Consider the following 26,547-nt stretch of genomic DNA (forward strand, 5'->3'; position numbering starts at 1 on the left):
CACAAAGAAGGGGAAGTCAAGCTGGATAAGAAGCAATGGATGGGAACTAATCAAGGAGCAACCTAGAACTAAGGAAAAATTTCCTGACAGTTAGAACAATTAATCAGTGGAACAACTTGCCTCCAGAAGTCGTAAATATTCCAGCACTGGAAGTTTTAAAGAAGAGATTGGATAACCATGTCTCTGAAATAGTATAGGGTTTTCTGCCTAAGCAGGGGGTTGGACTAGAAGACCTCAAAGATGTCCCTTCCAATTCTGTTATTCTATTGTCTGCCCTTTTTAGGGCTGTCTTTGCCTTCAATTTATGCTTCCGTGTAATTGACCCAATTGTTTGAAATTCTCCCGTATTTGAGTGCAACTTTGGGTTGTAAATACAAAAAACAGTCAAAGCTTGCATTATGACAGCATGTCACGTGGTTTGCCATTTGCTGTCTTTGTGACTACAGAGACTCTGGCTCTAAGATCCCTAAGTACCTTTTACTCCTGTGGGTTCAGCCATCTCCTCATTAATGCAGCCACATCTTTTCTCATGCTGCTTCTACACTTGTTCCCAGTTGTTCCCATGTGCACATGCATGCCTGCATACATACAAAGTTCCTTTTCTGGGGCAAAAATATTGGTTCTTCTTGTTGTTCTCTAATTGGCATTTTAATCATGGTATCTTTCTGGACCAGCTATGTAGTTTTGGAGCAGAAGGCACAATATTGTGCTTGATTTCCTCCTTTTTACATTATGATTAGTATTGATTGATGGGGGAAAAAATCCAGTCCAAAATCCCTAATTTGCAGGATAGCTAAGACCTGACACTTTAATCCCTGATGTTTAACATCTTCATGGAATTTTGGATGCCATCTACTGCATGGATTTAGGGGATCATCAGTATGTTGATGATACTTAACCAAACTTCTCAAATGTGGTCACTCCAGTGATGTTGTCGAGTTCTTGTCCCAGTATTTGAAGGCTCTTCAGATCTGGATGGGAGAAATCAGGCTAAAACTTAAGTCTGATAAGACTAAAGAACTAGGGATGCATGGTTCTTCTGGTGCTACAGATTCTCCTATTATTTTGAACAATCCCTTACAGAATGTGTGCACAATTTGGGGATCCTCCTTGGTCTGCCCAGGCCAAGAGCAACCCAGAAAAATCCAGTTCTTTGTTTACATTATATAGACAGAAACCTTGACAGATATAAGGCAGGGGTGTCAAACTCAAGGCCCGTGGGTTGGATCCAGCCCATGGGATGCTTAGATCTGGCCCATGGGCCACCCTGGAAACAGCAAAGGACCAGCCCGCAATGCCTCTGCCAGCAAAAATGGAGCTCGGGAGGGCCGTGTGGCAGAGGGTTACAGGAGGCCATCCAAGCCAAAAATGGAGCTTGGGAGAGCACTCAGGTCACCACAGGCACCCCTGACACGAATGATATCAAGCTGGCCATGCCCACCCTGGCCACACCCACCCGGAACCCCAAGTCAAACACAACCCTGATGTGGCACTCAATGAAATCAAGTTTGACACCCCTGCCCTAGGGAGTGGCTATCCTAAATCTCTTCCTCTGTCTCCAATCTACCTCTGGACTGTGTTGTCTCTTGTCTCATTCATCTCCTTAGAATGTGCTCCTTCCTTCCTGGAAAACTGCCTCTGCAGTGTAGTCATAACACTTCCCACTCCATAGCTACAATCCATTGCATCTTGCTTGAAGAGAAGGTGGCAATTTAGCTGTAAGGATTTTCTCACAGATTCATTTGGTATGCTAAATGTGTTCTTTGTTGGACCAGGAGTCTTGTGATCACTCAGATCTGGGTACTTTCTAATGTGCTCTACCTGGGACTGGTTTTGAAGACCACTGGAAAGCTACAGCTGATCCAGAATGCAAAGATATGAGCTATTCTGGGCTCATCTCAGTACACCCAGGTAACATTTCTGCTGTGTGAAGTGCACTGGTCATCAGTGAGCTTCCACATACAATTCAAGATGCAGTTTATGAATTATAAAGTCGTTCCTCAGATATATAAGCTCTGTGCCTTGGAATGCTTCAGTCCTATCATTTCTGCCTGGCTCATAAGATCTGACATAGCAAGGTTGCCTTGCTTGTCCCATCCGCTAAGCAATGTCATTTGATGGGATTAGGAAGTGCACCTTCTCTGCTGCAGTGCCTGCCTTTAGAGAAACATCCCCCCTGGAGATTCAGACTGCCTCAATCCTGCAAGCCTTTAAACAATCTCTGACCTATTATTTTCCCCAAATTCTGAGATCAGTTAGGCCAGGCCCGTCTGGAGTGCAGTGTGTCATTCACACATTTATTTTTACTATCTGTTTTTTCCTAAGGCATTGTATCTTTTTTTTAAAAAAAAAAAAAATCAGCATGCTTCCCAAAATCAGTGTTCAGCCGGATAGCCTTATGAATCTAATAAAGTTGCCCTTTGTTCAATTTTTATTCAAACCCAGGTGCTTCATTCATGCTCCAGCTCTTCAGAGGATTTGCACAACCTAGCAGAGAACTAGACCCGTGTTGGCAAACCTATGGCACGTGTGCCAGAAGTGGCACGCAGAGCCATTTCCCCCTGGCACACGAGAAGTCACCCGGAAGAGCCCCACTGCGCATGCGCTTGTGTGCCACCGCCTGACAGTTGATTATCGGGTATCTGGCACGCATGCGCAGGGGGCGGAGGGGAGTGCACGGGAGACACGTGTGCATGCACCGGGATGCACTGAGCATGAGGAGATTGCATGCACATGCGCAGATGTGCTGTGCACGAGGGGGAAGCGCACATGCATGTGGTGCACGAGGGAGTTGAGCGCATGCGCAAACAAGCATGGTGCATGAGGGGGGAATCATGCGCACATGCTCAGGGGGCCCTCAGCATGCATTGCCTTCTGGGTGCTGGCACACGAGCGAGCGCAAGTGAGCGTGCACGCAATTATTGGCACGGGAGCTGAAAAAGGTTAGCCACCACTGGCCTAGACCGAAGGATGTGTAGTTCTCCTCTTCCAAAGTAGTGAGAGCCACGCAAAAGCCTAACGGTGGGAGAGATTGTCTTTCTCGACTACTGTTCGCAGAGACCAGAGTAGTCTCAGCCTAGCAACATTGTTAGGCACCTGTCACTGTTGATTGCAGCCCAGGAAACACAAGGCACGACGCCAGGAGGAGGGGAGGGAACGGCAGATTCCAGAGTGACATGATCCACCCCCTCCCCCTCCTCTTTCCATCCCCCTCCCCCCAAGCGCGGATGCATCCACAGCGGGCGGGCGCGTGAAGCGCTTCGTTCCTGCGGGCGAGACGTTTGTTTGTTTTTAAAGAAAAGCCTCTTTCCGAGGTTCTGAAAGGGGGCGGAGACCGGAGGCCGACAGAGCCGGAAATGACGTTACCCCGCCCGGTGTAAACAGTTTGGTGGGACCCTGGTAACCGTCGGTTGGCCACGGCGGTCTTGGAGCGCGAGGCGACGGGGTGGGTGACTTAACAGTCGCCGTGGCGGCCTCTTCCGTTTTCTCTCTTTGCGCCGAGAAAAGAGGAGCCCTGGAAGCGCAGAGCGGCTGAAGGAAGGAGTCCTTCTCCTTCCGCGGGAGTTCAAAGTGGGTCCCGCGGGGAGCGATGCTCCTGTGAAGGAAGAGCGGGGACCATCTTTCCTCCCCTCGCTTCCCACTACTCCCCCCTGGTCCTTGCCACCATCTCTCGACGGGAGAAAGGATACTGACTGCTGGGACTTCCCAGAGGGTGGAGGTGGGAGGGGAGGGAGGCAGGAGGCTGTTTTCCATACATCCGTTGAACGGAAGCTCATACTTTTTTTTGGGGGGGAAGGTTCTCCAAATACCCGTCTCCCTCACCAGCGTGAAACGGGGGACGAGAGGCTGTAGGGCCCTTGGTGGGTTGTTGTTTTTGGGTTTTTTTGTTTTGGTTTTCCTTCTCTCCTCCCAACCGAAAAGGGACAAACGGAGCAAGAAGAGACTAAAATGACCACTTGGGCCTGAAAGCGGAGACAGTGAGGGCCAGGTGCTGGTGCGTTGTGTGTACTTTGTGAGCGCGCGAGTGCGCGCTTATCCCTGAAAAAAAAAAAAAAAAAGCGGGAGGAGGGGATGAGGAGGTATTTTCACCGCCCCTCTTTCCTTTGGGCACCTTCTTCCCTTTCTTGGCCGAAGCGCTAGTGGCCGGTCTCTATCCTTCCTCCCTTTCCCCACGTTTGCTTTTCATCCTCGCTCTCCCCCCACCTCCCGGGTGCCTGGCAGCTCCGTTAACGGGGTCTCTGCTGTGGAAGATGGCGACACCAGGGATGAGCTGGCAGCAGCACTACTACAGCGGCAGTTCTTCGACCGGCACTGGGAAATTCAACACCAGCTCTTCTTCCTCGGTGATGTCCTCCCATTTCGGCATGGAATACAACCAGGATCTCCATCTCAAAATGAGCAAGAAAATAGCTCAGCTAACCAAGGTAGAAGAGCCCTTCCCTCCCCCCCCCCCAAATCCTCCCTTTTCCTTCTTAATGTTTCTTTTGCTCACTCATACCATTTGTTTTTGTTTTTTTTTGATGTCTTTTGAAACTCTGCATTTCAAACTCTGCATAGGTTAAAAGGGAATAATTATAATTTGACCGAACATCGGAATCTTACCAAAAAAAAAAATATCTTTTAACAGGTTTATTGCATGGTGATTGTTCAGTTATTTATCAGTGGATCCTGGTAGTAAGCATATTCTTCTCTGCTATTCTGTTTCTTTCTCCCAATTCAGTATATGATGGCCTTTGATAAGATGGAGGGAATGAAAGTTGCAATAAGATATACTCACAATGATAAACTCCATTGAACATAGTGAGATTTGACAAAATGTACTAATGGATAGTATGTTTGAATGCCTGATAGCCAATGATGCATAATTGCACATAGTTTTATTATTGCTTTTATATTGGAATCTAAATATACTTTTATTTATCTTGTCATATCTTGTTTTTTTTTATAAGGATTCAAGAATTTTCTAGTTGAGCCTCATAATGCCTAACAACTATTGATTTGTTTCAGAACTGCTATTCTTGCAAATCTTGGCAGTTTTCAAATATTAAAATAAATAGGTTTGCCTCTAGAAAGGAATTACAAAGTTCTCTTTGGGGAATGTTCCATAATCATAACCTACTACAGAAAGGCATTCGCCCTGATAGAGGTTCATGTAACTTGTCATTTAGAGGTAATTTGGAACAAGTGTCATTACAGGATTGCAAACAATATATTCTAGCAATCACATTCCTGGTTATAAATGCAAGATGTATTTTATGTATTTATTTTCTACATATGTTGTAGGAGATTGCATATACTGTATATAGACATGCCTTGATAGTTTGCAAGAATAATTTTCAAGAATATAAATTGCTTTTATAATCCAACCATAGTTTGATAGCCTTGGTAATGTTAAAATCTATATTAATCGACCTCAACTAATATACACATCCTTCCCAAACTTCGTGTCTTCAGATATATTCAACTACAGCTGCTATAATCAGTAGATAATTCAACCATATGTTTAATTCCCAACACATCTGGAGGCACTAGATTGCAGAAACCTGATGTATACAAATATTGCTCACTTTATTGCAAGCTTGGTATGTTAATTTCAGCTTTGTTTTTATGAAGCATGTCTGAATGACACTGGTATTATGGGGCAGCTATATTTGAAGAAAGGGTTAATGATAATTTAAGTGGTTGAATCTGTTCTATAAACATGTTTTTAACTTTTGTTGGTTTAGGAAATACCCTATGTTTATTTTTGTAGCAGATGATTGCTCTGAATTTTCTTTCTTGGTTAACTATTGGACTTCATTGGATTTATTTATACTCTTACTGCAGGCATAGTACCATTCACAATTGCATTTTACATTTTAAAGAGGCAGCTGTCAACCAAACCCTTTTATAAAGAAATATCAGATTCAAAAATAATACGGCTCCAAATGCACTTCTAGGACTAACAGTAGATGAGGAATACTTTTAAATCCTACATAAACATTTCTCCAAAGCAGCTGACCAGCTCTGGTTTCATATTGAATACTGGATGAGATTATTCTTGCTATATTCAGATGTAATATACCATAGTGTCTGTAGAATATGAGCTTCATTTTTTGAGCTCTATAATTCTTGAGCAACTTTTCAAAATGGTTGTTAGAATGCAAAATATATTGAATGTGTGATGAGGAGAAATTGATATGCCCAGTGAAAAATATGCCATATCATTTTTTAAACCACTAAGACAGGTAATACTGAAGTTACGACATAATGGAGCCTGGCCATTACTGTTGAAAGTTGTAACAGTCATAAAACTGGTTGGTCATGTGACCAACCTGATTTTATTTTTATTTTGCAGCAGCAGTCGTTAAGCAATGCCATGATTTAAAGTGTGAACACTACAGTTATTAAGTGATCACCATGCCATTAAATGAACCCACTGCTCACTCTGAACACAATTTTGCCAAAAAGTACTTGCAACTTTTAAGCAAAATAGTTATAAAACATAGTCATGTGAACACAGGATACTGCAAATGGTTGTTAATGCAGTTGTGTTACCAATTGTCTGAAGTGCAGTCATGTGATTGTTGTGGGGGGGAATCCAACTGTCAGAACCTCACATCCAAGTTGCAAATCTCCTTTTTCAAGTAGGTCCTAACTTTGAACTACAGGTAGTCCTTGACTTACGACTATAATTGAGCCCTAAATTTCCATTTCTAAGCAAGATAGTTGTTAAATGAGTTTTGTCCCATTTTATGACCTTTCTTGGCACAATTGTAAAGTGAATCACTGCAGTTAATAACATGATTAAATGAATCTGACTTCCCTGTTGACTTTGCTTGTCAGAAGATCGCAAAAGGTCATCACATGACCCCAAGATACTACAATCCTAAATACATGCTATTGCCAAGCATCCAAAATTTGATCATGTGACCATGGGGATGCTGCAATAGTTGCAAGTATGAAAAATAGTCATAAGTCACTTTTTTCAGTGCTGTTGTAACTTTGAATGGTCACTAAACAAATGATTGAAGGTACCCATTACCTGTAAATTATGCTTATTAAAAATTCCCTTTAAAAGCATGGTCATACAATAAAATCATTCTAATATTGGAAATTGAGTATCTTGCACTTCGTATTTATTCCATTTATTCTCCTGAATTTGATGAAAAGTTATAAAGGAGCCTGTGCTATGCAAGCCCTATGTATACTGTGTCTAGCACCATTAGGCAGCACATAATTGAATCCTGTCTAATTATCTTTACACTATCACCAGATGCTGCAGGGAATCAGTTTAGGTACTCATTTGGTTTACTTTATGCTACATTGCCTGAGATAAGATTAAGCTTTCTCCTAGGATCAGGAGAACAGAAGAAGCTGCAGGACTTCATTAATGATACAGTTCTTTAATCCAGTTTAGATGGCATAGCTTAATGTATTTTAAAAAATCCAGAATCCTTCATAAGATGGTCAGATGACCAGAACTGTACTGAACGGTCCAGATTTTTTTGTCTATTTCCACCCTTTGCTTGATTTACTGTTTTTTTTTCTGTTGTGTTTTGTTTCCTCTACTATATAGCATATTATAACCAGTTTGGTATAGTAGTTAAGATGTCAGGTTAGAAACTGGGAGACTGTGAGTTCTAGTCCTGCCTTAGCCACAAAGCCAGCTGGGTGACTTTGGGGAAGTCATTCTAGCTGAGTTCTTGAAAGGGTATAATGACAAAATACTTCCGAAAAGTCTTGCCAACTGCAGAGATTGGTCCAGAAAGCCACAAGGAGTCATAAAGTGACTTGAAAGCACCCTGCACCATCACAAAAAAAAGAGTAAGTTTCTGGACTGCAAGAAATCTGAGTAACCATTAGATGGCAGTTGTTAATTGAAACTTTCTGATCTCTTTGCTGCCATCTTTTGGTTGTCTGGATTTTTATAGCCCAGATGTGGTATCTCTACTCTCCTGACTTTTCATGGCATCAGATTTGGAAACAGAAGAACATGTGCAGGTATAACACCGACCTGGCATGTGTCCAGGGAGTCTGAAGCAGAATAGCTTGGGCAGGAAGGAAATAAGAAGGCAAAACAATCAGATGTCTCTAAGGCAAAATACCAAGGCTCTTTGGCGCGAAATTAAAGTACCACCGATCCTGCTAGAGCACACCCCCACAATGGGGTGCGAGAAAGAATTTTGTTTATCCTTTATTTATTAAAAAAAAACAAAACTAACAAAGACTCAATTATTAAAGACGACAACACCGCATGACAGCCGCTTTGGGGCTCCATCCGCCTGGGTCCCAGGCCACTGAGCCAGTGTGCCTTAGAGAGAGGGGAGCCATCATGGGGAAGAGAGAGGGAAACGCTTCTTCTGGGTCCCACCCCGTGTATCTCCCTAAGGGATGGGACCCACAGCATTCCCTGCCTCCTCACTCTAATGGGCCAGCTAGATGTGACCGGAAAGAGACATTCCCTCAGATAACCTGGTCCCAAGCCATGAAGGGCTTTAAAGATGTCAACCAACACCTTGAATTGTACCCAGAAGAAAATCGCCAACCAATGCAGCTCTTGCAGGAGAGGTGAAACGTGCGCACCAGGGTTTGCACAAAACCATGTGGGCCACTGCATTTTGCACCAACTGGAGCTTCCAGATGTTCTTCAAGGGCAGTCTCATGTAGAGCGTGTTGCAATAATCAAGACGAGAAGTGACTAAAGCATGAGTGACTGTGAGTAGGACTGTTGGTCCAGGAAAGGGTGTAACTGGTGCACAACCCGCCCTCCTGGTCATGACTGCCACCTGCTTTTTGAGCAGGAGTCATGAGTCCAAGAAAATCCCTAGATTATGCACAGGGTCTGTTTGGGGTAGTGCCACCCCATCCAAAACCAAAGATGGCAATTCTCCCTGAGCCAACGAACCCCAAACCCAGAGCCACTCGGTCTTGCAAGGGTTTAGTTTCAACCCGTTGCTCCCCATCCAGCCCCTAACAGCCTCCAGGCATTGCAAGAGGGAGGACACAGCAATACTTAACTCACCACGGGCCGAGACATACAGCTGAGTATCATCAGCATATTGGTGATACTTCAGTCCATGGTGAGGGATGATCTCACCCAGCAGCTTCGTATAAATGTTGAACAGGAGTGGAGAGAGTACCGAGCCCTGTGGAACCCCATAAAGCAGTGGGCAAGGGCTGGATCTCTCCCCTCCTATCAACACTGACTGAAAGTGGCTGCAGAGGAAGGAAGTGAACCAGGACAGCACAAAGCTTCCTGCTCCCATCCCCCGGCCATCCCAGGAGAATCCCATGGTCAATGGTTTCGAAAGCTGCCAAGAGGTCAAGTAGATCAAGGATGGATGCACTACCCCCATCCCATTCCCACCATTAAATAGGGGCCATTATACAAATAACAAACTCCAGGACTGGAATCAAAGCCAGTTTTCTAAACATTTTGGAACCCTAGGAGATAGGGTACCAACCTTCTCTCTGAAGGGATGCTATTTCAGAGGGAGGTGGCTGCAACATATAAGGGACACTTCCTAGGTACCACAAGATATTTAATGGAAGGGCACCTACTCTGCTGGAATGTACTCAGATGGCAAGACAAGCAGAGATGAATGGTCTCCCATTATCCAGGCCCTATGCCATACAAGGCTTCATAGGTAGTAACCAGCACCTTCAATTGCACTCAGACACCAACTGGCAACTATGCAGCTCACACATAAATACATGCCCACACTAAGAGCCCCTCCCCTAACTGCTTGCACCTCTTTGAACCATCTGTAGCTTCTGTGTGGTCTTTGAGAGCAACCCCATTGCACATTGCAATAATCCAACGATGAAGTGACCAATGCATGACAAAATGTCTAAATGGCACCATTCCTTTTATGAGTACTTATATACTAATATATCTATAACTCCTTATAGAGATTGTTTTTAATTAGGGAGAAGTAGTTGAGTTCTGCTGTCACATTGGAACCCCACTATCACAGAATTATGAAATATTTATTGGAAGTTAGTGCATTCAGACGGTAAGATATCTAACTCTTAGAAAGATATAATAAAAAATCTTCCTTTAATCTTCCTTTAATCTTTAAATATATTGTTACTATCTATTTTGTTTTGTTTCATTTTATTTTGCGTATTTTCTTAATATAAATTTTTAACTGGGGGGTCCTTAGGGTTTTATTTCTCTCATTTTATTTGAACCCGCTTTTAGATGTTTTATTTAGTGTTGTAAATACTTTGCTGGTCATTGACCATAAAAAAGTAAAGTTTAAAAACACAAGAAAAACACCAATAAAATTAGTCAACCATCAGAATTTGCTTAACCTCGAGATCCAAATGCCTGAGGGAACAGTCAAGTCTTTAGTGCCTTATGAAAGGCTAGCAGCTATGTGTGTGAGAGAAAAGTGTTCTTGTATGTGAGAAAAAAGTGTTCTTGTGACTGGAAAGTGCCTACATTGGTTGGTGAAATACTAACATTACTCATTGCTATTATAATTATTTTTAGTTGGGGTTAGCACTTAATTTTTTTAAAAAATATCACTCAATGTCCTCCTTGTTTTCATCATATCCTCTTTCATATGATACTTTAATTGCTATTCTAACCCTTCATTTACAGTAGCTTTGAATTTATTCCTCCCTCCACCAATTAAGTTGAGAAACAGAAATAGTTCTAAGTGCCTTTAAAATGCTGTTAGGATATTTTTCTGATGTTTCCCTTTATTTGTGATGGAATACTTGGCAGTGATAAGACAGTTAAGGAGAAAATAGGCCCATAACAGAAGAACCTCTTGAGTTCATTAGGGGAGAGGGGGATGAAAAATAAATTGAGAATAGTTCTGCTTTATGTATATATGTTATGTGGGTGAATTACTTCTGTAGGCTTCACAATTCTGTTAGGTCATCTACCAGGAAAAAAAAGAACAGAATCCATGTAGTTCTTGTTTTTTAAGCTTGCCAGCCTCACAGTGGTTGACATTATTGGACTAAAGTATTTTTGAAGAAATAATGGGAAATATATATTGCTTGTTATTAGATAGATATAGATACAGATGATCCTTGACTTCTGACCACAACTGAGCCTAAAATTTGCATTGATAAGCAAGACAGTTAAGTAACATGCTTGTTAAGTGAATCTGGCTTCCCCATTGATGTTGCTTGTCGGAAAGTCGCAAAAGGTGATCCCATGACCATGGAACATTGCAACCATCATCAATATATGCTAGTTGTGAATTTTGATCATATGATCATGGCGAAGCTGCAATGGTCATGTCATTTTTTCAGTGCTATTGTCACTTTAAACAGTCACTAATATCTCTTTTTGGAAACATACATATATACATACATACATACATACATACATACATACATACATACATACATATATATATATATATATATATATATATATATATATATATATATATATATACACTGCTCAAAAAATAAAGGGAACACTTAAACAACACAATGTAACTCCAAGTCAATCACGCTTCTGTGAAATCAAACTGTCCACTTAGGTAGCAACACTGATTGACAATCAATTTCACATGCTGTTGTGCAAATGGAATAGACAACAGGTGGAAAGCATAGGCAGTTAGCAAGACATCCCCAATAAAGGAGTGGTTCTGCAGTTGGTGACCACAGACCACTTCTCAGTTCCTATGCTTTCTGGCTGATGGTTTGGTCACTTTTGAATGCTGGCGGTGCTTTCACTCTAGTGGTAGCATGAGACGGAGTCTACAACCCACACAAGTGTCCCAGGTAGTCAGCTCATCCAGGATGGCACATCAATGCGAGCTGTGGCAAGAAGGTTTGCTGTGTCTGTCAGCGTAGTGTCCAGAGCATGGAGGCGCTACCAGGAGACAGGCCAGTACATCAGGAGACATGGAGGAGGCCGTAGGAGGGCAACAACCCAGCATCAAGACCGCTACCTCCGCCTTTGTGCAAGGAGGGACAGGAGGAGCACTGCCAGAGCCCTGCAGAATGACCTCCAGCAGGCCACAAATGTGCATGTGGCTGCTCAAATGGTCAGAAACAGACTCCATGAGGGTAGTATGAGGGCCCAACGTCCACAGGTGGGGTTGTGCTTACAGCCCAACACCATGCAGGACGTTTGGCATTTGCCAGAGAACACCAAGATTGGCAAATTCGCCACTGGCGCCCTGTGCTCTTCACAGATGAAAGCAGGTTCACACTGAGCACGTGTGACAGACATGACAGGGTCTGGAGACGCCATGGAGAACGTTCTGCTGCCTGCAACATCCTCCAGCATGACCGATTTGGCAGTGGGTCAGTAATGGTGTGGGGTGGCATTTCTTTAGGGGGCCGCACAGCCCTCCATGTGCTCGCCAGGGGTAGCCTGACTGCCATTAGGTACCGAGATGAGATCCTCAGACCCCTTGTGAGACCATATGCTGGTGCGGTTGGCCCTGGGTTCCTCCTAATGCAAGACAATGCTAGACCTCATGTGGTTGGAGTGTGTCAGCAGTTCCTGCAAGACGAAGGCATTGATGCTACAGACTGGCCCGCCCGTTCCCCAGACCTGAATCCAATTGAGCACATCTGGAACATCATGTCTCGCTCCATCCACCAACGCCACATTGCACCACAGACTGTCCAAGAGTTGGAGGATGCTTTAGTCCAGGTGTGGGAGGAGATCCCTCAGGAGACCATCCGCCACCACATCAGGAGCATGCCCAGGCGTTATAGGGAGGTCATACAGGCACGTGGAGGCCACACACACTACTGAGCCTCATTTTGACTTGTTTTAAAGACATTACATCAAAGTTGGATCAGCCTGTAGTTTTTTTTTCCAATTTAATTTTGAGTGTAACTCCAAATCCAGACCTCCATGGGTTGCTAAATTTGATTTCCATTGATAATTTTTGTGTGATTTTGTTGTCAGCACATTCAACTATGTAATGAACAAAGTATTTAATAAGAATATTTCATTCATTCAGATCTAGGATGTCTTATTTTTGTGTTCCCTTTATTTTTTTGAGCAGTGTATTTCAGAAATATACTATATTAAGTCACTCTGAATTTTATTTTGTATTTTATTTTCTTGTGGTATGCAAGCAAGCAGAAGCATAAAGGAGTATAAAACTAACAGAGCAATATAAAAACTATAGCATGTTCTACTACAATTGCATTTGGAAAACTATTAACATCTTAGATCAAGCCAAATCTAAAAGATGCTAGAGAATTCCCAAAAGTTTAGCATTCAGACAAATCAACCATTAATAGCCATACAGAGATAAGCTACATTTATGCACTATTCACATCACAGGGGGTGGGTGTTTGATGGCTCAAAGGTTAAAGACTGGGTTTTGAGACCCGAGTGCCATGCAACGGGGTAAGCTCCTGTTACCTACCCCAGCTCCTGCTCACTTAGCAGTTCAAAAGCATACAAATGCGGGTAGATAAATAGGTACCACTTTGGTGGGAAGATAATAGCGTTTTGTGCACCTTTGTTTTATAGTCATGCTAGCCAGATGGCCAGGGAAATGTCTTTGACAACACTGGTTCCTTCAGTTAAGAAATGGGGATGAGCACAGCCCCCAAAATCGGACATAACTGGACAGGGGAAATCTTTACCTTCACACACTATTCAAAAGAGTCAATAAAAAAAATCTAGGAAGGAAACAAAAAGACTAGTACATATCTCCTCCAGCAGTTAACATTCAGATAAGCAGAGATCAGCACCAGACAAGCAATCAAACAGAAAACAAAAATATAAGAACCACTATGGAGGAAACTACATCCCCACCAAAACTGGCAAGGCAGGTTAATTCATATAAATAGGCAGCAAACTCCACAGTCATTGCAATGGGTAAGGAAGGAGAAAATCTTTTTGAACAAGAGAACCTCAATATTATAGCTTGATTCTACGACTCAGACCTTAATTATAAATTAACTAGTCTTGTCTCTTTTCCAACCAAACAGCACAATTGTAGACATGTGGTTAGTGACCACTTTGCTTAGTAGCAGATTTGCCAGTCCCAATTAGGGTTATTAAGTGAAGACTACCAGTTTGTTAAAACAGGTTTTCATTACATATTTTCATGTGTGGATATTTTGATGCATATCTACAATATGATTTATTTTTCTGATTTAAAAAATGTATACCACTCTGTCAGATATGCACTTAATCTTTTACTCCACTGCTCCCATTCTTTCTCTCATTCACACACTCTCTCATAGTTTTCTTAATTCAAATGTGATGAAGAATTAGAAACCACTGATAAGAGACCAACAGGGCTAATAAACACCAGTCCTTGCACTGGATTTACCAATTTTACACAGCCTTGATGAATGGGGCAGTGGCTGTTTGAGATGTAAATAAAGTGCAAGTGGCCTTCTTGGATTATATTATTCTCCTGAAGAAAATACACTAAAAGTTCTAGGCAAGTTGCTGTAGTATTCTGTAGGTTAACTTATATCATCTGTTATAGTATTAAATTATCTGAAGCTTTATGAGTTGCAATAAACATGGTAACTGATACCTCTAAAGACTGAGAAACCAAATATTTTAAGTTGGTATGGTTATTGCCAGAGGAAAAATGCAGGAACAGACTTGTTATTAATCCTTACAAAATTGAATGGCTACATTTTTTGGCTTTTGGGTGCAATTCAAGATAGTAGATACTACCTTTGAAGCCCTTAAAGGTATAGGGCCTGGCTATATGAGGAATCACTTGATTTCTGTAGTCTCTGCCCAGTAGCTTAGCAAGCTCTTCATGTCCTATCAGTTAAATGACACAAACTGTCATTTTGTGGAATTCTGAATGTGCACCAACACTATTACAGTTCCTGTCCTATGAAATGACAGCCCTCTCCCCCACTGATCTGTGTGCCTCCCCCTCCCCACTTATGTTGTACAGGGAAATTATTCAAAACCTTGTTCTCTCAGATGTTGGAGACAAAATGATTGTACCAATTTTACCCTTTTATGCCTTTGCCCATTTGTTTTGTTTTGTTTTTTGTTTTGGATACTTTGTTCTTCCAGTCTGTTGTATCTTTTATATGTTTTTTTGGTATACATTGGTTCTTAGTTGCAGGCCCTTCAGAGTCATTTGGGAATCAGATGGCCAGATAAAAAGATAAAAAAGATGGGCAGATAAAAAGATAAATTGTCAGTTTTCTGCTTAGGTGGTTCATAGGATTTGCATCATAGAGAAATCTCAGTCTTGACTTCTAGCCAGTCTCTGTCCCAGACCTGATCTGTGGAGAATGTTTTTTTTTGTTTATTTGCTTTCTGGTTCGAGTACATACATTGGCTTAAATGTGCTTGCTCAATTTAGGTGTAATAGACTTAGGAAACAATACCACATTCCATTTTAACATAGTTAATTTTGCTGCCCATGATATTTTAATTAGAAAATAATCAATCTTGTGCATTAATATATTGTTGTGTTATTCTGAACTACACCAGCTTCTCATATTGTATTATTTTGAAAAAATTTATAAGAAAATATCTTTTTATATATTCATATATGCAGGTAATATATGCTTTGAACACAAAAAATGATGAACATGAAGCTGCTATGCAGGCTCTCAAGGATGCCCATGAAGAAGAAATTCAACAGATTCTTGCAGAAACCAGAGAAAAGATTTTGCAATATAAGAGTAAAGTTTCTGAAGAAATGGATCTAAAAAGAAAAATCCAGGTTTTAGAAGAGTCTTTAGAAGATCACAAAAAGATGAAGCATCAAGCTTTAACTGAATTTGAGGCTTATAAGGACAGAGTTGAGGATATGCAACTCTGTGCAGAAGCTCAGCATGTCCAACGTGTTGTAACTATGTCACGTGAAGTAGAAGAAATTAGAAAGAAATTTGAGGAAAGATTACGAAGTTTTATACAACTGCAGTTACAGTTTGAGAAGGATAAACGTTCAGCTCTCGAAGAGCTGAAAGCTGCACATAGACTTGAGATCCAAGACCTTATGAAGACACATCAAAATCAAAATGTTACTTTAAGCAAAGGTCAGGAAAAATTGGAAGAATTGCACAGGCAGGATGTGGAACAGTTTAATGTTAAAATAGAAGAGCTAAGAATAGAAAGAAAAAAGCTTATTGAGGACTATGAAGGTAAACTCAGCAAAGCTCAATCTTTCTATGAACATGAACTTGATACTATGAAAAGATCACAATTGTTTACAGCTGAAAACCTGAAATCTTGCAAAGAAAAGGAAGTAGAGCTAAGAAAGGAATTTCAGAGTCAGGAATCAGTTATACGAAAAAATCTGGGGAAGCTTAAAACTGAGTTGCAAATGGCTCAGGATGAAGCAGGGGCTCTTCGAGAAAAATGCCAGAAGCTTCAAGTGGCTCTAAGTACCTCAGAAAACAGTGCACAGGTGAGATACTTATTGTTATGCTGTTTCTTTAACAATAAATAAATACATTTGTTAGATTGATGTTGATGAAGTTTCATGTTACTCAGTTGGGTGTAAAATCAGATTAGTTTACCTGCAATAGCTTAACAGACCAACTAATTTCTTCCCATTTTATTTAGAGTTGTGTCAAAGTTTGCTTTTATATATGAAACTTCAGTAGCTTTTCTTCTAATAGTGAAGGCCAAAGGCAACTGAAATAGGGTTCTGCAAAATTAATGGTTTAGATTTTTAGAGCTCATTGCAGAAGCAATTTTGGTTCTAATATCCTTTCCCTTCCCTGCAGGAGCCAATAAACATTCTGTTCTGTTTTATAACATCTACTGAGCTAAAGGAGTGGCTTAAGAGGCCACAGTAGAAGAAAGCAAGTAGGGAAAGTCTTGTTTCTCTAATCTAAGTGAAAGAGTAGATTTTCCTTCATTACATCTGGAACTTGTAATTATTATTGTTTATTGCATGTACTGTACATTCCACCTTTTCCTTTTTGTGTGAAAGTCTTCTTACTTGGGCATCTTCTCTGATGGAAGTTGAAATGTTAGTGTATGTATATGCACATGTGTACAGATCAAAATATTTTTATTTGTTTAAAATTAAGGTTTTATTGTCCATACCTTTTCCTAATTTTTCTTGGAATAAATATTTTTATGGAAATAATAATAGCACATTGAAGACTGGAACTGAAATACAATGCTATAAATGTCACTTGATTAAAAATGCTTACCAAATAAAAACACTAAATACTGAATTGGATAAAAGTTATAATATGAATGTGTTGTGTCTATGGAATGGCTGTGAATTTTCTAAAGGTGTAAAGTTTGCATCTGTACCTGACAATTAGAAGAAGCCTGTTTATAGTTCACTAATACAAAGGAAAACAGCAAGAATAAATGAAAAGCCATAATGGGGTTATTTTATTAAGGCTGACTGGAATGGTGCTTGGAAGAATTATGATTGAAAGTTACAATATGTGACAATGAATAAAAGATGTGAAGTACACTGTATAGGATATGTAGAGTAATGTAACATGTAGGCAATGTATGTAGGCTATATTTTTGCTCTTTAGAAAGATACTAAGAAATGCATGAATATGAGAAAGTTTTGTACATTTGTTGATTTAAAGAAAGCATATGATGCAGTGAATAGGCTTGAACTATGGAAATTTTACATGAATACAGAATCAACCATTGATTGCTGAATGTACTAAAAATATCAGGCATAAAAATAATACTTTGCAAATGGTTCAGTACTAGCCAACAAAGTAAGACAAGGATGTGTAGTGCCTTTTGTTTATTTAATGGATTTGTGGATAAATATATAATGAATTTTTGTGGTAAGATGTGTTAGCTGCGTAAATGTGTATTTGTATTTTGGTATGCAGATTGTTGAAATCTAAAAAGCTAGATAGATTTTTAATGCAATAAATAGCATGCATTTAAAAATCAGTATATAAAAGACCAGGGATATTATATTTAATAGGACAAAAGAAGCTATAGTGAATTATATATAAATGATAAAATATATCAAGTAGATAAATATATCTAATTGGATAGAATATTTAATAAAAATTGGGAAATTTTACATGCAAATGCTAGGTGAAACAATGGGTAGTATTTTTTCTCTTCTGAAAAGAATAGATATTAATGTTGAAAGAAGTGAAAATGACTGCATGTAATAGTATGCAAACACCCACGTTGTTATATAGTAAAAAGAGCTAAGTGTGTCCGGAAAAGTATAAAAATAATTTGGATGCAGTAAAAATAGACATTGAATTGCCAAAAGTCAGTCCTGCTGTGTTTGAATATGGGTCTCCCTAGTATCAAGCACAATCCCACAATCCCACTGGCTAATGTGGATAGAGTGACTGAATTAGAAATAGAAGAAAACTGAAAAAGTCATGACTGGATGGAGTTGATGAAATTCTGAAAGAAAGGTAAGAAGTTTAAAAAACAAAACCCACTATTAGTGTAAAATCAAGGTAAAAGCAAGAATAGTTTGCAAGGAAAGAAAGTTATGGAGTAGTATAATAAAGGCATATACTAGTTTTAACTATATTTGCTCTCCTTTTTCTTATTTCATACCTTCAATTTCTTTGGTTTATACTATGCTTATGTTGCATACCTTGAAAAGGAATAACATGTATGCATCTACAAATAGCAGCAAAGGGGAGGAATAATTTGTTCTATCTGTATTAACTATTTTGTATGAATAAGTTTGAATATCACTTTTTATTCTTTTCCTATTTCTAAATTTAAAATTTCCATTTTTTAGAGATTCATGTTGTTTTTTTTACATTACTTGCTGCAACTTCTTAAAGCCTTTTCCCCCAAGAATCATATGGCTGTTTTCTGTAGCTGCGGGATAATCCTGGAAAATGATGCATTTCATTTAAGAGTTGCAGACAGATCTAAATGAGGACCAGGCATATTCCAAGATACCTTTTTGCCTTCAAATCCAAAGGCCTATGCTGCCCTATTTATAGAGTTATATCACTAAATGCATTTCTATCTCCTGCATTTCAATTACTCATATTTCTTCATAACATTTTAAGAATCTAAATTCTTTTAATTTACTGAATAATTTTAGCCTGTCATTCTCTGGCAGCCAACATGCTTACAGAATAAAATCTCCTATATATTGCCATGAGATATAGTAGAATGTAGTCCGGAGTCACAGGAGGGAAGAGCTCTTTCCCAGAGCGCAAAGAGACAGCAGAGTTTGGAATGTCTGTAGGCAGGAAGAAAGCAAGGTCAGTGTTATGAACTAAGTAAATGCATTTAATAAAGCTTGACAACCTTACTAGAAAAGCAGGCTCGTAATCCTGCATTTCTGATTGGCCCATAAATAGCGAATCATGATTGGTCTCTTCTGGCCAATCTGATTGGCTAATAGCGGGTCGTCTCCCATTGGGCACAGTTTAAACGCTCCAACGCAATTCATTGGTTAATGCGACAGCAGCCATCTCTATAAAAGAGCTGCTGCTGCCCAAGGTTTTTGCTCTGTTCCTGATCGTTAATAAAGAATTGAAGTTCACCGTTCACTGCCTTGTCTCCGTTCCTCGCGCCCATGCCCAGAACATAACACTGGCGATGAAGGTGGGATGCGGAGACATCAGAGCTGACCGAACACTTACAGAGCACCAAACAGAGCACGTGGCTGAAGGCGCATCTACAACGGCAACATGGCCAGCGGCGCCATACCACCCGCTCCATTTGACCCGGCACATGAAGACTGGGCCTCGTATATGGACCGGTTCCAGATGTTCCTGGAGACCAACAATTTAAAGGACGCTACGACTGGCAAGAAGCGAGCAGTGTTTCTAACCCATTGTGGGCCTGCCGTTTTTAAGATGGCGAAAGCACTTGCAAAACCGGCTGAGGTGAAATCAATGGATTGGGACACCCTCGCGCCCATTCTACGGGCCCACTATGCACCTGCAGTGCCAACACTTGTCCGAAGACACGAGTTTTACCAGAGGGACCAACGGAAAGGCGAGAGTGTTGCAGATTTCATCGCTGACCTCCGGAACCTGGGTGGCCTCTGTGGGTTTTCGAACCTCGAAGAAGCCATGCGAGACCGCATAGTTCTGAGATTAGATGACTACACGGCGCAGAGCAAGATCATGGCCAAAGGGGACATCAATCTTGCAGATGCCATCGCAGACGCTACTGCAGCAAAAGCAACCAGGAAGTCGGCCGCTCGAATGCGCCGCACCAACGCACCGCTCCATCAACTCGCAAATGATACCTCGCCTCGTCCAGAGAGGCACTCAACAACGGCACACCATGAGGACCTCGAATCCCCATCAGATAGTGAAGAGGAAGAGGTCAACTGGCTCCGGTCCGAACGCGACCAACGAGAACAACGGAACCAAAGATTCCCGCGCCAATGCGCTGGTTGCGGGGCAAACCACCCGCGATCAGATTGCAAATTCCTCGACACGCTCTGCCGTTCCTGTGGAAAGAGAGGCCACATCGCAAAGGTCTGTAGAAGCAAGCGAGGATCCAGTCTGATTAGGAGGGAGAATAACTACCGCCAGACCACAGGAAATCTTCCTGTGAGTCGGGATCGCCTGAACCACCAATGGAACAACCACTCCTACAGAAATAAAGCACCTGCCACTTCAACGAGACGAGAAGAGGCACACCAAACCATTACCATCGGCCACGCTTCATCCTTAGATGCAAGAAAGATCCGAGCGAGGGTCGCCATCGAGAACCAACCTTGCGTGATGGAAGTCGACTCAGGGTCATCTCTCTCGATGGTTTCCTGGAAGACCCTCAAACAGCTAATCCCTGCCATCCGTCGTCAGAACCTCAGCGCCCAAAAATTATACTCAAAGATTACCAGGGAAACAGAATCCCAGTCGTCGGTATCAGCCAAGTCCAAGTATCATTCAAAAATCGTACCGAATCACTACTGCTGACCGTCGTCGATCGTGACCGACCTAGTTTATTAGGCCTTCAATGGTTCGCCCCACTCGGGATCGAAGTAGCCGGCATTCACCAAGCCGAAAGTGACGACTGGGAGGAGGCCCTCGTCCAAGAATTCCAGGACGTTTTTACAGGGAAGCTAGGCAAGTACAAGGGGACCCTGATATCGTTTAACCTCAACCCTGAAGTAGCCCCCATTCGCCTTAAGCCTTGTCGGGTGCCTTTCGCACTCAAGCCAAAGATCGACGAGCACCTCGATAAATTAATAGCTCAGGGTGTTTTAGAACCTATTGACCACGCCCGTTGGGAAACCCCAATAGTAACACCCATCAAACCGGATGGATCGTTAAGAATTTGTGGGGATTACCGGGCCACCCTGAACCACGCACTTCAACAGAGCGCTTACCCGGTGCCGGTGGTTCAACACCTTCTCCACTCCCTGGGCGGCGGGAAAATATTTGCAAAACTGGATTTAGCGCAGGCGTATCAACAATTACCCGTAGATGCGAAAACCGTGGAAGCACAAACTATCATCACACACAGAGGTGCCTTTAAGTGCAATAGACTCCAATTCAGAGTGAGCGTAGCCCCGGGGATTTTCCAAAGTCTGATGGAGAGACTTTTACAAGGCATCAAAGGGGTCGTGCCATATTTTGATGATGTTTTAATTGCTGCCCCTAACAAAGAAGTATTAGAAAGGCGTCTCAGAATGGTTCTCCAAAAATTCAAAGACGCCGGCCTGAAGGTTAAAAAAATAAATGTCAACTGTGTACCGAGAGAGTAGAATTCCTTGGATACCTTCTCGATAGACAAGGAATCCACCCCACCGATAACAAGCTAAAAGCAATCAAAAACGCCCCAAGACCTAAGAATAAGACGGACCTCCAAGCCTTCCTGGGACTCATTAACTTTTACAACATCTTCTTGCCCCAGAAGGCGACCGTAGCTGAGCCCCTACATAGACTTCTCGACAAAAGAGCTGCCTGGGTCTGGGGACACCGAGAGGAACACGCATTCCGACAAGTGAAAGACTTATTAACTTCCGACGCTATATTAATGCAGTATAACGAGACTTTGCCTTTAACCATTACATGCGACGCATCACCGTTTGGAGTAGGAGCCATTTTAAGTCATGTGTTACCGAACGGAAATGAGGCACCTATTGCGTTTTTTTCAAGGACATTATCAAGGGCTGAAAGGAACTATAGCCAACTCGATAAAGAGGCTCTTGCTGTGGTATCGGCTGTAAAGCGTTTTCACGAATATGTGTATGGACGAACATTTACTATAATTACGGATCACAAGCCATTGCTCGGTATTATAGCAGGAGACAAGCCAACCCCCTATATATTGTCGCCAAGAATGACTCGCTGGTCAGAGTTCCTAGCTGCATACAATTATCTACTGCAACATCGCCCGGGGAAAGCCATTCCCCACGCTGACGCTTTAAGCCGTTCCCCACTTCCGGAAGCCGTCGACGACGCAGCTCCAACCCTCACGAAACTCCAAATTGAAACGCTGCACTCGCCGCCGCTAACAGCGAGAGACATCGCCATCGAGACGAAACGGGATCCTGTCCTGGCACAAGTTCTTAGCTGGGTCGAACGGGGGTGGCCAGTCGACGAACCCCACAACAACTTCGCGCCGTTCAAAAACTGGCAGACTGAACTGTTTTCTCAGAAAGGCTGCATTCTATGGGGAGACAGAGTCGTTGTCCCAGAGAAGCTACGACAGTTTTAAAAGTATTGCACGAAGGGCATCCAGGCATCGTGCGCATGAAGGCGCTCGCACGAAGCTACGCGTGGTGGCCGGGCATCGATAAGCAGATCGAAGCCTGGTTAACTACCTGTCGAAAGTGCCAAGAAGTCAGCAGTACCCCACCAAGAGCAACGCCAACCGAGTGGGAAACCCCTCGGGGTCCATGGTCCCACATCCACATTGATTTTGCGGGACCCACCAAAGGTCACACTTTTCTCCTAACAGTGGATGCCTATTCCAACTGGCTCGAAATCCACAAAATGAAAACTACTACAACCGACTCTGTCATTAACAAACTAAATAAACTAATCGCAACGCATGTGTTACCAGACGTTTTAGTTTCTGATAACGGTCCCCAGTTCACTGCCCTGGCACTTGAACAGTACCTAGTGGACCGGGGTATCCGCCATGCGCTAACTTTGCCGGCGCACCCTGCGGCCAATGGAAGGGCTGAGCGAATGGTCCAATTCGTCAAAAAGACTCTACACAAGATGGAACATGGGGACATTGACGACAAGCTGAACAGAATACTTCTACTCCAACACATCACCCCACACAGCATCATGAATAAGACTCCAGCCGAACTGTTGATGGGACAGAAACTTCGATCCCACCTCGACCGCCTACACCCTCTCCTACTCGCCAGAGAAACCTTTCGGATCTAGCGGAAAGTGCCGCGAGTTCAAGGTAGGCGACTTGGTGTTTGCAAAAAACCTTTCCGGCAAACCGTTGTGGGTCCCAGCAACCATAACCCAACTCACCGGCCCCAGATCCTACCGCCTACAAACCACGGACGGGAAAGTATGGAAACGCCATATAGATCAGCTTCGATCCAGATTGCAACCCATTTCCCGCGACTCCCCTGATTCTCAAACTGGGGGCCGAAAATGAAATAGCGGATGACGTAATCAGGGAAAAACAGCCGCCAACCCAACTACTCGAGAGAAACGCGCCGACTGAAGAAGAATCAGGAAGGGGGTTTGCATCGCTGCGGAGAAATACCATGATGGAGGCAAGCCCACGGAACCCGGAAACAATCCCAAGAAACCCGGATGACAACAATGGCGAAAACGGGAATAACCGCGCCGAGTCTTTCCTCGGAGAAACGGAACCGTTCGTGCCTGACAACTCAGAAAACGTTCCACCGGAACCGGACTGCAGACAGAAACCGGTGGAACAGCGCAAATCAAACATGCAGGTGAAACGACCTGCGTATCTACATGAATACGTCACCACACCCCTCAAACGAAACCTAGGGGGGAGGGGTGTTATGAACTAAGTAAATGCATTTAATAAAGCTTGACAACCTTACTAGAAAAGCAGGCTCGTAATCCTGCATTTCTGATTGGCCCATAAATAGCGAATCATGATTGGTCTCTTCTGGGCAATCAGATTGGCTAATAGTGGGTCGTCTCCCATTGGGCACAGTTTAAATGCTCCAACGCAATTCATTGGTTAATGCAACAGCAGCCATCTCTATAAAAGAGCTGCTGCTGCCCAAGGTTTTTGCTCTGTTCCTGATCGTTAATAAAGAGTTGAAGTTCACCGTTCACTGCCTCGTCTCCGTTCCTTGCGCCCATGCCCAGAACATAACAGTCAGACCCTCCCTAGTATAATTCACAGAATGTATTTTGGTTATTGCAGATAGTTGCTTTCATCTAGAATTTGTTTGTAGGCAAGCAACAATAAAGAAACTACTTAAAGTAACTCCATGTTCTTGGTTATTTGGACTTGACACCTGGGGAAAATAAAGGCTATAAAGAAATAAATAGCTCTTTGAAATTCCAGAACATACAAGTTCCCTATCCATAACTTACCCATAACCGAAGTCCTTTGAGTGGTCTCTATGCCTGTTTGCATTGTTATTACTACTATATAGAATATAGTAGTAATTATTACTACTATATAGAATTACTACTATATAGCATAAAGGTAGTGCTCAATTTATGACCAGATTTGGAATTGGAAATTCTGTCATAATTTGGTGCAATCATAGAGTCATCATGTGATCAGGCCTGAATTTATCACAATTATTAAGCGAATCAAAACCACTATAGTAATTAATGAATCACTTGGTTGTTAAGTGAATCACAGTAGGAGAAGAGCAAGCAGAGCTGGGGGATGGAGTTAAATGAATCATCATCCAAGAGTCATTACGTTCCCACAAATGTCTAAGTCCAAGCCCTCTTGAATTTTTTGATTGTTATCTGGTGCCAATTTAGTGTTGAATTTTGTTGGCGAGATTCTTGCATATAGCCTTGAGCAATAAGGGCTGAATTGCAATTTAATGCATGATTCTGATTCTTTGTGTCATATAGTCAGTAAGTAAATCCAGCTTCTGCAATTGACTTTGCTTGTTGGAAGCAGGCTGGGAAGGTTGCAAATTGTGATCACATGACAGCAAGACTTGTAACTATCATAAGTGCTAGATCAAGGGGGTCAAACTAATGGCCTGTGGGCTGGATGCGTCACGTGCTGGCCACACACACATCAGTCCATGAATGGGAAAACCATCACGAAACGTCACATGATGGCAACATGCCACAAGTTTGACACCTGTGTGCTAGATGATTGCCAAGTGCCTGAATTGTGATCACATGACCACAGGGGTAGTGCAATGGTCATAACTTCTAGGACAAGTTGTAGGTCACTTGTTCCAAGACCGTTGTATTTTTGAACTATCATTAAATGAATGGTCATAGTCAAGTACTGCCTATTGCAGGTAAACTCTGCCCACAACCTAGAGTTTGAACCTCAAGCCTTCCGTCCTAAGGTTGGTAAAATGAGGACTCAGATTGTTGGAGGCAATATGCTGACTTTGTAAACCACCTAGAAAGTTTGTAAAGCACTATGAGGTAGTATATAAGACTTAGTGCTATTGCTATTAGTCTACATATTTCATTTGCTTTTCTTTCTACAATATTGAGCAATTTTACGTATTTTGTACTTACAAATTTGGGAAAGATTATTGTGCTAAATGTTTTTTTTTGCCCAAAGGTATTTTCACTCTATCTTCTTGCATTTTAAGCACTTATCAGTTTTCCCTTGTTGTCATTTAACACAGCCTGAAGAAATAATTAAAACAATATATAATTCTGATTTGTAATCAGTAACATATGTATTAATTGGTTTCAATCTTGCTTCTAAGCAGCATTTTAAATAGTCATGTGTTTTTAAATAAATTTTTATTTTTAATGGAAAATTAATACCTATCCTAATTAAGATGTATTTCAAATTTTAAATTAGCTTTTCTTAGGACAAAATGCTAACATATCTACATTATTGGAAAATTTAGTATAACTTGTCAAAATATCTCTAGCATTTTTTTCAGTATATCATTACTTAGTAACTATATTATGTGAGGCCTTTTTGACATTTCACAAAGATGAATTCTGCTTTTAGGAATTCGCTTAATCTATTTGATTTATCCAACAGCTTTGGGAATTTTGGTATTATCTAATCTGTTTATAATTTACTCTTTCATTGTATTTCTTTTATAATATTATAAAATTGTAATATTTTATAATATTACAATTACGAAGTGTAATCCAATTTTTATTCTGTCAGTAGAAGAATAAAATTGCTGTATTTTCAGCAATTTATCCTCAGCAATTTCAGCAGTTTATTATACTTTATTTATCTGCTTTGCTTTGGATAAGATTTTGCGTCTGAGATTGCAATGGGGCTACACGGGAAGGTGGAAAACTACTGTATTTTTTCCCTTCTTTTGCATATGAAATTAGTTTGCAACTTGAGGGACATTTATCATATTCCACACAATATCTTATTTTAAATGGTCTTTGGAGGGCTTTTTATGACTAAAATACAGCCGAGATTTGAAGAAAATATTCCTCTAAAAGGCAATATCAGAAAAATGAAACAAATGCAGGCGTTTTTTTCTATTTGAATAACATTTAAATAAAATCTTGCATAATCTCTAACGTGAAACATAGCAACTGCTTTAGAATTGACATAACATTTCATGTGTTTTC

General features: G+C 41.6%; 1 protein-coding gene across 7 annotated transcripts in view; it reads left to right on the forward strand.

The window, feature by feature from the left end:
• The first annotated feature begins 3,346 nt into the window (after positions 1-3,346).
• The window catches only part of FAM184A (family with sequence similarity 184 member A), a 65,872-nt gene continuing 42,671 nt past the window's right edge, over positions 3,347-26,547 (forward strand). For all 7 annotated transcript variants that reach the window (XR_015750788.1, XR_015750792.1, XM_087972681.1 and 4 more), the window contains exons 1-2: positions 3,347-4,424; positions 15,477-16,331. Coding sequence is in view for 5 of the 7 variants with exons in the window: in XM_087972681.1 (XP_087828807.1) it covers positions 4,251-4,424; positions 15,477-16,331 (1,029 nt within the window). In the remaining 2 variants the exon portion in view is untranslated. The remainder of the gene's footprint in view (positions 4,425-15,476; positions 16,332-26,547) is intronic.

The sequence above is a fragment of the Notechis scutatus genome, chromosome 1 (genome assembly GCF_049901735.1).
Source record: "Notechis scutatus isolate UNSWTSFEM ecotype Mainland chromosome 1, rNotScu1.2, whole genome shotgun sequence".
Taxonomy (NCBI): Eukaryota; Metazoa; Chordata; class Lepidosauria; order Squamata; family Elapidae; genus Notechis; species Notechis scutatus.